Below are 11,672 nucleotides of genomic sequence, written 5' to 3'. Positions count from 1 at the left end.
TGAAATAAAACAAAATTTAATTCAAATAAAACCAATTTGAGGCGCCCCACCGCAGTCGCAGTCTATCGTTTTTGGCCATTCTAGGTTTAGCGACCTTGCGGCCAAAACTTTCTGCAGGGCGAAAAGTTTTTGTGGATTTTTCGCTTGTGGTTGCGTTTAAAGGATGCGCAGCGCGCGGCCAACGTGTCGCATTTGACAGAGGGTGGCATTGGGAAGACTGCTCCGAGTAGAGCCTGAAGGTTGCCTCGGGTTGCCAGGCGCATGGCATGGCTCGAAATTGGCTTCAGGGGCTGGGTGTTAGGCAGCGGTAGCGTGAATCAGTATCGCTTTTGCTTTTGAAGATTTACGCTTGGGAAATTTGATTTTAAAATGGAAATTGCCTCAAATACATATATACATATAAATATATTTATTTCAAATAAAATGTTTAGAGGAACAAATAATACATTTACAACCAATAAGTCGTGTGGGACCGACTAGCTGATGCTCTGCGGCCAGTCTTTAGATTTAATCTATTAAATTGCATTTAATCAAATATTATTATTTGAACAGAATAAATAGAAATTCATCAAATAAATATGTAGCATTATTTTTAAACATTAACATTTAACAACTTTAAAGTACTGCATTTGCATTATACAAAGAAACATATTATATATATTTATATATACTTTTTTTGAATGGCCAATTAGTTCTTGTATATGCTGAATAAAAAAGTTTGTGCTCTCTCATACGAGCACTTTTCAACCCGAAATGAAATTGAGCAGCGTCTGGTGTCGAATCCATGCGGGCCAATTCAAAAATATATTCCTTTATAATTCAATTTAAGCTGGAGAGCACATGCAATACAGAACGCAACGCGCAACAGGCTGGCCCATAACACTCGAGCGATAACAATGAAAATGAAAATGGAAATAAAAAGTAATCATATAATGTAGTTGCGCATACGCAGTGTGGCAGCAAATTGAGACAAGCAACTACAATGGCATTTCAGCTCTTGTTCGAAACGAGTTGAGCCGCACTCGCCCCCTTGTTGGTGAATGGGGGCGAGCGGAAGAGGTCGGGTCACAGAGAGGGGTCGCAACCGTTGACGGTTATGGCTGATATGACGCAGCTCGGTGTTTTATTTTACATGCAGATGTGTTATTGCCAGCGGATTTCTGTTGCAAGCATCGGTTTAAAGTGATATCCATTGCAGCTGGTTCGACTGCCGCACAATGCGGCACATGAGTAATTCGCAAAGCTATGCTAATAATGGGTCTGGGTGTACGGGAACAAAAACTCGGACCACATTGGCTGCCAGTTGCTGCGGTTATGCTGTGAGTGAAAAAAATTTAGTCTGCAACGGAAAATTTAAATATTTATGTATTAAAATATTTATAAATATGAGCACTTCCACATAAATGTTTATTGTAAATGTCGAAAACGCTTAGAATTAAATAAGATAATAGGTTTACTGAAATTATATTTTAAATATTCTTTTTTTTTCTTTTGTGGCTGCTCAAATTAAGCTGAATTTAAGTGGAAGAAATCTGGTATTAACTTTCCTCTTCATTCAGCATTAGGATAAAACATCTTTTTTACTTCTTAGAATTTGTTATTAGTATTTTAGAGTATTTACGTGTCAATATTTATTTTGAATTTCTACTTGCCTTTGGTAAACTTTTTTACAGCATTATTTACTTTGTGTGTTATATTTTGTATTGAATTATTTGAAATGAAATGTTTTTGAATTTATTTCTCTATGTGTTCGACGCCTATCTGTGATATATGATGTCAATATTTAATTTTCATTTATTCAATTATTGTATTAGTCTTTAGAGCAAATCTCACAATGTTTCAAGCTTAAATTTGCAATAGCTAAATTCGGAATTTAAAAGGAATGTTTATTTGCTTTTAATGCAGAAACACAAAACTTGTATCCCTTACAATGTCAGCATCCACTAAGGTGAAAATATTATCCAAAGTGTGCCAGCAGCAAATGCGACAAATCATTTTTCATGCTCGCGCTTTTTGAACACTTTGCACCCTTCTCCCGAGCATGGCAGAAATTATGAAAATAGTGCGAAACAAAAGCAGAAAAACATAACAACAATAACAAGAAGAAAAAAAAGCATTATGCACTTTGTGAACCCTTTTTTTTTGTATGTGCGCATGTAGAAGGTCGGAGAGCTGAAAGGTTGGGTTTGAGGTCGCATTACAAGAATGCTTAGAGGAGAAAATTGGATTTTTCATCTTGAATGGTAACGAAAAACAATGTGCGCATGCCATGACAGCACGCCAATAACAGTAAAGCCGGCAACAAAAAATAATAAGTAAGCATTTAACATCACAAAAAATAACAGCGGCAACAACAACAACGACAGCAACGAAAACAACTACAATAACCAAAAAATGTTAGATATGCTGACAAAGGTAATACAATAAATACGAAATGACTTCGTTGCTGTTCTTGTTTTTGTTATTGTTGTTGCTGCTGCTGCTGCTGCTGCTGTTAATGTTAAATTTTACGTAGCACACTTTTGGGCTGTAATTTTTGAGCAGTCCCCGAGAGGGTGACTGCTTTTTTTTGTAGTTGAGCAGTTTTCAGTGTTGCCGAGGGCACACAAACTTTTTTTTTAATTTCATTTGCCCATTGTTATTTATAAAACATTCGTTTTTATTTTATGAGCTATAAAGCGCATTAGCAAGGCGAACTTGAAAGTATGCCAGGGGTCAGGTGGGCAATGGTAATAATAAAGAAGAATATTACTTCAAATTGTATAAGAGAACGCTTTATAGCGCCACTTAGTTCAAATGATTGAATAAGCTATAACTTCAGTTGCACGACTTTATGGTTAATTGTGCATATTGATTTAACTGTAAAAATGCCATTAAATTGACTTTGAATAAAGGTTTTGTTTTTGATTTAAAATACTATTTTGTCTCTGTATGTGTTAAACTTAAAGTTAAGAAACATCAGAGCAAATTGTCGTTATACTGCAACCTCAAACAATCAATATCATAAAGTTTTTAACTTTATTTATCAACATTTATGGGCATAGGCTGCGAAAAACACTAAAAACAAGACGCAAATTGCATTGTCACTAGGCAAATTCCATAGTTATATAAGTTAGCTTTGAGAGAATCGATAATGGACGTTTATTGTTAGTGGCATTGGCTAGCGTAGTGGCGTAGTGGCAAGATATATATAACGAAACCAATGCCAAAGAATAACACACACGCACACACACAAAATGCAGCACTTTTCCACGCTAAGCACAACAAAATCCGATTGCCTGCACACCACAAAAAAGCACTTACGCAGGCCGCCCATTTTGTTGCTACATATTGGCATTATACTAATCCACACAGCCACACGCAACAACTTAGTTATTGGCCACGACCAGACCAAATGGATCCGACGCTGTTGGAATGGAGGCTGAATGGCTTTCCATGCAAGTGCTAGTGCTGGCACTGCTGCTGCTGTTGTTGTTTATATTGTTGTTGCCCCAAAAACAGACGAAATGGTGACGCACATTAGCTTGCCGTTCGTTCTGTCTGCGAGTCCGCACAGATGCGGCAACATTAAATGTGCGCTGAAACTGAAAAGTTGAACGTGCCCCATCCAGTTGCATTGCTGCCTCATCTTGTTCTCTGCGGCAGCCAATTTTGGTCGAGCTCTCGTTGTCGTTCTACACTCTGCTTGTTGCCCATTATCAGCTTCATTATGTGGCATTAGCAGACAGCCTGGCAAAGCCACAGCCAGAGATACGAGTCAATGTCAGAGTCAAGCTGCTGTTTTATGTGCTAAAAAGTTGCATGCAATTTATTTGTGGTCACTCGACACACACACACACACGTGCGAAAAATAACAGTCAACTCATTTTAATTAGCATAATAAACGACTCTTAAGCTCATTAACTGGAAAAATGTAATGGCTAAAGCGAGCTGAAAATAAAAACAAAAATTTTAAAAAAGATATCGTCACACACTCACATGCTATCAGCACCGGTTTATCACTCAAGTGGGGCGCTCAATTTAAGTCCCATTCAAAAGCGCTCCGCAGCTGCGTCAGCTATGAGCAGATAATACGCTAATAGCCGAAATGGAGCAGATACTTTGCTATGTAAGTGCGGCAAATTTCAGGTCCCATGTGGCCAATTTCCAATTGCCCCGATAAATTTCAATGGTTTCATATGAAATAGTAGCCACCGACTCGGGTTCAACTGCTGCTGACGTCAAGGGAGATTCCACAACCATAACTTAATATTAATTTTATGATTGTTGGCATAAAGTAATCATGAAACAGCACCAAATTACTGGCTAATTACTTGCATTTTAATTGTGCTGCAAACATCATTAACGCTTTCGTCTGATTCATTTGCCAGTTACAGTAAAATATGTGTGCCTAGTGCCAAGCAGAGGCATGGTGACAAATGCACGTGACTCGCGATTAGCGTCGACATATTTCAGCGTATGCCTGATAAACAAAGCACTTGAGACTCGTAAAAGCAAATTGATCAGACCCAATGCCTATAATTGGATCCATACACAAACTGAAATGCGCTCGAGTAACATTGGAACATTAGAGCATATCAAACTATACTCATAGTGTAATCATTAGGTACACCAAGGACTGAATGTTGAATCACACCTAAAAAAGTCCGTTGAAAAAATACAACTCGTGTTGAATTAAAAATAACAGTGAAATCTTTATATATATACTATATTAAACAGCAATTATTTATCAAATAATGAAAAGCAAACAGTTACAGACTATCGCTACAGGAATAAAAATATAGCTATGGTGCTGTATATATTTCTTCTATTTCATATCTCTTAAAACGTATTACAAAAATTAATCGATAAAGTTAATCGTAATTAAATTATTAATTGAAGTCAGCACTTGATAAGTTTTGCACTTAATATTTCGTTGATCAACTCGTCCATACAATTTTGACAATCGATGAACCACTGATCGAAAAAAATTTCAGAGCCTTAAAAATAATTTGGCCTTTAAGCGGGGAGCTTAAAATTGTATCTCAGATCTGCGTTTAACCTCAAACTCAAAAATAACAAAGCGCAAATGATTTATTTGAAAAATTATAACCCTTTTTAAGGCATAACATTTGTACTGAAAATTATTAGAAGAACAGAACTGGGGGCTTTTGTGCCAGCTACTCCATCGATCATAGATTACGTGGTATGTCTCAGTAGCTGAACGATACTCAAAGATGACACAAGTCACCATTGAAAGTCGTCACATGGTCTGTAATCACCTGGCCCCAAGTAAAGAAAACTGAGTCAAGAGCTGTTTGTGTGGCAAACTGCAATTGAGCAACTCGTGCTAATGCTCAATCATTGATCCAATTGATATGGCTGTTAAGAGTGCTAAAGTGTTCTTTTAATTTTGTTCAGCTGCTCGCTGGTTTCTGTCTGCTGCTTACCGATAGCCGTATCCATATACTTGGCGATAACTTCCCTTCCCCTACCCTACTGGCAGAACACGTCTATCAAAGGCGTTGTCCGCCTGTTTGGCAACGCAATCACAAACAGAAATCGCAAAGTGTTTGCGTTGTTGCGTCGAGATAAAAAGGCGCACAGATTATTATTGTGTATGTTGGTGTGTAGGTGTGTGTGTATGTATGTGTGTGTGTGTAGATTAACTGTAGTTTAATTGGGAAAAGCTACCCGGTGTATGGCTACTAAGGTGATCGAACAGTACATGAAGCGCCGTTGTGCAGGCAGGTCGCGAAGAATAACTCGGAAAGCGGCAAGAACAAAACCAAAAAAAGCTTATCAAATAATGTAAGAGCCAACAAGTGTCAAAAAATATCCTTAGAAAAAGCAAAGTTTAAGTTAAAGAATGTCTTCCAAATTGTGCGAAGAACTTTTACAAGGTCATTTTGTGACCCATAAGCTCAGTTGACTCACATTCTTGTGATGCCCTTAGTTCAATGTTGTCTTTGGATTGCTTAACTTTATCAGTGCGAGGTTATCAAAATTGTTCAGATAAGAAGTACACATGCCACAAATTAAATATTTATACCCAAGTTTATCCAACGTATATTTAAGACTTAAATAAGGCTAAAATGAGAACAACTTAAGTTGCAGAAAAAACCCACTACGAATAAAGCCGTAAGCCTAAAGTAAAATGTTACTCGACATTTTAATAAAGTGTTAACTAAAGTTGTGCTAATAACTAAATAAGAACCATAAGAACCACTAAGTCCAAAGCCATCAAAACATATAATCTTCATCTGCACATAGGCTAAGCGCCCATCACAAATTCAATTTGTGTAAGAACACCGTCATATATAAAAATATTCCGAACAAAAGTTCTAATTACAATCATAAAGTAAAACAATAAATGCGAGGTGAATAAACAAGTCCATCCACCCACAAGACAATTAGAGTAGTCACCGTATTATTAAGTCTGAGGGCTCCCGCAGGACTCAACCCAGCCCGTAATGCCCAATTATTTGAAACCATATTCAAGACAATTACCTTAATCTTAATAGCGACATGATTTACGACAAGTTATCTTAATTGATTTTTGATAATTGCCCGCTCGTTAAACGTCTACTTCGATTGCCTGCGAGTAAATGCAAAACTACCCTCATACATAAACGTATATAGCCTGTGACGTCAGAGCTCGTGATTGATCATGTGAAACAACACTTCGCACACACACACAGGCACACACACTCTCACTCTTAACACATAAATTGTTGTAGAAATTATTGCGTTACCGATAATATTTTTACGGCTGCAAAACAGATTTCTTAATTAGCTAAACACCGCTGTCTGACTTCAGACAGCCACAATCCGACCCCAAAGCCCCACCCGTAATTATAGCCAACATTTAGGGCAAAATATATTGAACGACTGGCGTCTGAATACTTATTGGATTGCTGCCGTTGAGCTGCAAATCTAGATATTATTATTGTGTCCTGCGATGTTATTTTCCGTAAGCGATTTATGACCAACTCAATCGCACAGATTTACGGCTATGTAAAATATCGGATGGATCTGTTAATTAGCTTCGATTAACTTCGAAACCTTAATAAGGCTTTGGATTGTTATTTAACTGTGAATTACATGAAATTAAATAAGAAGCCAGGGTGATTCTTGGCATATGAATGGAATAGAAATACGATTGCCTCTGAATTCAATTAAGAATTCAGAATAACTATTAAATTTCTAAATTTTATATTAAAGCATAATTGTTCATAAGTTTTGCACCTTTAAAAAAAATTTAAAGAACTCTTTAAGCAAAGTGAAATGAATTGGTCGAATTTAATGCAACGGAATTTATTCGAATTTATTGCAACTACTTGAGTATTATCATGCTGAATGTTCGAGTTCCTTTTGTTGTAAATTATTAACTTTAAGTCTTGGTAAGGCTCTTTAATGCCTTAACAAAGCGATTGCCATCAGAGGCAATTATCAAACCAGGCACAGACAGAGCCGCTTATCAGCCAGCGAGCCAAATTGGCTGAATCAATCAAATTTATTACCAGACATGCGAGACAAAATCACAGCAGGCCACTGAGTTAGACCGCCATAAATATCTGTGTAGTGCGTATAATCTGGAGTACCAAAATCACTATCAAGCAGAGCCATTATTCATGCGCTCCCTATGTGTACTCAGTCTGAGTCCTGTCTGCCCACCACTTGTAAGTGCCTAACTTCGCCCATGCAGTGTCGTAATGAGAGGTTAGACCTCCTCTGACTTATATGGATGTACATATACACACATAAATATTACATATATATAGTAAGCGAACTGATTGCTCAGTAATTGTTAATAATTTCAAATTATTAGCGAGCTCAACGCACACACTTCAGATAAGCCAGCTGTTAAAAGCGAAACGAACGCGATAACTGTGACAACCAGCGTTATCTTATCTGGGCCGAGTATGAAGCACAAATAGTTCAGTTCCACATGGAACTACATATATAAACATTAATAATAAGCGATTGATTGGGGCAACACATTCAGATTGGGAACCATAAATAAGGTGCGCTTGATTGGCTCATCAATTGTGGCTCCAAATATTATTTAAGAGCAATCTTTGTAATTAAAAGTATTGGTTGAATCGAAAGAAACAATTTTATATTATTATTAATAGGAATTATTATATGGCATTCGTTTTTTATTTAATTTTGTTTAGATTTACTACAAAATCAATTTAAAAACGTGCAAGATAAAAATTTTTAAATATTTTTATTTGAAATTAAAAACTTTGAAACGCTATTAAAAGTATTTAATAGTGCTGAGAATACTTTAAAAAATTTGGAAAAATAAAAATAAATTATGCGAAAATAGTCATAATAGTCATAGTCAACAAAAAAGTCTGAGAAATTCCCTGTACTATGGAGTAAGCCAGAATTAATCAATATACGTAACGCCAATCGTCCGAAGATATAATTCAATCAAAAATACGGGTCATAAGAAAGAACAATAGAGATAGTCTGGAAAATATAAATAAAACAAATGGTTACACAACAATTTCACGCTTGACAAATTGTTTTGTATAAGTATTAAAACAAATTAAGTGCTGTTTAGATAATACATAAATTTAGCTTGCTAATACTATTTTATATTTTAAATGCCTCTATTTATGGATTATAAAAGTCAAACTAAACTAATATATAAAGCTTTTGTCAGCGCTAACAAGGCTAATAAATAACACTCAATTTAATCAGCCAATAATCAGATAGTAATCGGCAACTTATTTTTCCATATCGCAGATAACGCTTCAGCGACGGCTCCACCATGGGCGATATGTTTCGCAGCGAGAAAATGGCCTTGTGCCAGTTGTATATACAGCCCGAGGCGGCCTACGCCTCCATTGCCGAGCTGGGCGAGAGTGGATGTGTCCAGTTTCGAGATCTCAACGATCAGATCAACGTCTTTCAGCGCAAATATGTGAACGAGGTAAGACGCTGCGATGATATGGAGCGACGTGTGCGCTATATTGAAAACCAGCTGCGCAAGGATGACATCAAGATGCCGGAACTTCAAGCCGATCAGGACATAGCTGCACCCAATCCACGAGAGATCATCGATCTGGAGGCACAGCTAGAGAAGACGGATAACGAGTTGCGTGAATTGTCCGCAAACGGAGCTAGCCTGAATGCAAACTATAGGCACATGCAGGAGCTGAAGAGTGTGCTTGAGAATACCGAGGGCTTCTTCTCCGAACAGGAGGTCATCAATTTGGACTCGAATCGCCTGACCGATCCCGATGATCCGGCAGCGGCTCAGGCGGCTGCTCAGCGTGGCCAGCTGGCATTTGTGGCCGGTGTGATCAACCTGGAGCGTTTCTTCAGCTTTGAGCGAATGCTGTGGCGCATCTCGCGTGGCAACATTTTCTTACGCCGCAACGATATTAGTGGAATGTGTGAAGATGACGATGCCGGTCGCCCAGTGCTCAAGACTGTGTTTGTGGCCTTCTTCCAGGGCGAACAGCTGAAGCAGCGCATCAAGAAGGTCTGCGCAGGCTATCACGCTGATGTTTATCCTTGTCCCAGTTCCGCTGCGGAGCGCGCCGAAATGATTAAGGATGTCAACACAAGACTGGAGGATCTGAAATTGGTGTTAAATCAAAGTGCCGATCATCGCAGTCGCGTCTTATCCTCTGCTGCCAAACATTTGGCTCGTTGGAGCATTATGGTGAAGAAAATGAAGGCTATCTATCACATACTCAACTACTTCAATCCGGATGTGACTGGCAAGTGTTTAATTGGCGAGGGTTGGGTGCCTGTCCGAGATTTGCCCAGTGTGCAGGAGGCGCTATCTCGAGGCTCCAAGCTATCGGAGAGCAGCATACCAGCCTTCATGAATGTCATATCCACAAACGAACAGCCGCCGACGTATACGCGCACCAATAAGTTCACCAGAGGCTTCCAGAACCTGATCGATTCATATGGAATGGCCTCCTATCGGGAGGTGAATCCGGCCTTGTACACATGCATCACTTTTCCGTTTCTGTTTGCTGTCATGTTTGGGGATATGGGACATGCTCTTGTTTTAGTCGCCGTCGCCTCCTTTATGATTATCAGGGAGCGTCAACTGGCTTCGATCAAGGAGGAAATATTTAACATATTCTTTGGCGGTCGCTATATCATTCTGCTAATGGGTTTATTCTCTTTATACACGGGTCTGATCTACAACGATGTGTTCTCCAAGTCGATGAACATCTTTGGCTCTGGTTGGCAAAATCAATATAATACCTCCACCGTCACTGATGATAACATTAAATATTTGACATTGAGACCGAAAATAAGTAATTTCAAGACTTATCCGGTGGGCATGGATCCCATCTGGCAGATGGCCGATAACAAGATCATCTTTCTAAACACCTTCAAAATGAAGCTGTCCATAATATTTGGCGTAATTCACATGTCTTTTGGCGTTTGTATGTCGGTCGTGAATTTTATTCATTATCGCAAATACATAAGTCTCCTATTGGAGTTTCTGCCACAGATTCTGTTCCTGCTGCTGCTCTTCGGATACATGGTATTCATGATGTTCTACAAGTGGGTTGTCTACAATGATGACAGCGACGACACGGCGCTCTCACCAGGCTGTGCACCCTCCATACTTATACTCTTCATCAATATGATGCTGTTTGGTCATCAGGAGCCACTTGACCTTTGCAAGGAGTACATGTTCGAGGGTCAGGAGGCCTTACAGCAAATCTTCGTGGTGGTCGCTGTAATCTGTATACCCTGGATGCTGCTAGGCAAGCCCTTGTACATCAAACTAACACGTCCCAAGCATATGGCAGCACCAGCCGCGCCATCTGGCGGTGCACATGGCGGTCATGGTGGAGATGATGAGCCCATGAGTGAAGTTTTCATCCAGCAGGCCATTCATACTATTGAGTATGTGCTGAGCACGATCTCTCACACAGCATCTTATTTGCGTCTGTGGGCGTTATCATTGGCACATGCACGTAAGTTGATCTCGAAATAATGGATTATTATTTTTAAGCTAATTGAGTATTACTTCATTCCAGAATTATCTGAGGTGCTGTGGAGCATGGTGTTCGCCAAAGGATTTATATTCCAAAGTTATGTGGGCTGTATTCTCGTGTATTTAATTTTTGGTGCCTGGTCTGTGCTCACCGTCTTCATTTTAGTGCTCATTGAGGGTCTCTCGGCCTTTTTGCATACATTGCGGTTGCACTGGTATATTATATATATTTAAAGTTCCTCAAATTATTCAGTTAACTGACATGTTTTTAAATTATTTTCAACAGGGTCGAGTTCATGAGCAAGTTCTATGAGGGCGCTGGTTACGCCTTCGAGCCATTCGCCTTTAAGCAGATACTGGAAGAAACGGAGGAGAACTAGAGCGACGAAAGCACTATCAAAGAGTTGTCAAAACATTTTGTTGCCTTTTCTTGTTTTCGGAAAAATAAATTCGATTTTCATATATGCATATTTCTATTTGCTTTGCTCATTTCTGTCCTCCTTAAGCCGACAACAAATGTTTGTCAGAGATGATTTCTGACAGTTTGCTACGGTCAGTTCCAAAAACAGACACATACACACACAGAGACTGACAGACAGAAAAACACACACTCAAAGTACGGTTATCAAAAAACAATCGTAAAGCAAATTGTTTGTGTTTGGCTCGGATGTATGCTTTCATTTCTACGTTCTGTGTGAGTGGA

General features: G+C 38.8%; 1 protein-coding gene across 1 annotated transcript; it reads left to right on the top strand.

Moving 5' to 3' along the window:
* The first annotated feature begins 5,685 nt into the window (after positions 1–5,685).
* On the top strand, positions 5,686–11,439 carry LOC6561547 (V-type proton ATPase 116 kDa subunit a1). The gene is made up of 4 exons (XM_001988780.2): positions 5,686–5,790; positions 8,740–10,949; positions 11,013–11,184; positions 11,256–11,439. Exons 2-4 carry the CDS (start codon positions 8,765–8,767, stop codon positions 11,347–11,349), a joined length of 2,451 nt encoding a protein of 816 aa, XP_001988816.1. The 5' UTR covers positions 5,686–5,790; positions 8,740–8,764; the 3' UTR covers positions 11,350–11,439.
* The last annotated feature ends 233 nt before the right edge of the window (positions 11,440–11,672 follow it).

Source organism: Drosophila grimshawi, unplaced genomic scaffold (assembly GCF_018153295.1).
Source record: "Drosophila grimshawi isolate 15287-2541.00 unplaced genomic scaffold, ASM1815329v1 contig_1377, whole genome shotgun sequence".
NCBI lineage: Eukaryota > Metazoa > Arthropoda > Insecta > Diptera > Drosophilidae > Drosophila > Drosophila grimshawi.
The sequence above is the reverse complement of the archived record's forward strand: the minus strand, read 5'-3'. Positions and strand labels throughout refer to the sequence as shown.

Excerpts from the sequence above, each read along its gene's own strand:
- LOC6561547 (XM_001988780.2), top strand. The coding sequence starts at position 8,765 with ATGGGCGATATGTTTCGCAGCGAGAAAATGGCCTTGTGCCAGTTGTAT. Across the intron at positions 10,950-11,012 it reads GTTATCATTGGCACATGCAC|AATTATCTGAGGTGCTGTGG; the intron begins GTAAGTTGATCT and ends ACTTCATTCCAG. Across the intron at positions 11,185-11,255 it reads CATACATTGCGGTTGCACTG|GGTCGAGTTCATGAGCAAGT; the intron begins GTATATTATATA and ends TATTTTCAACAG.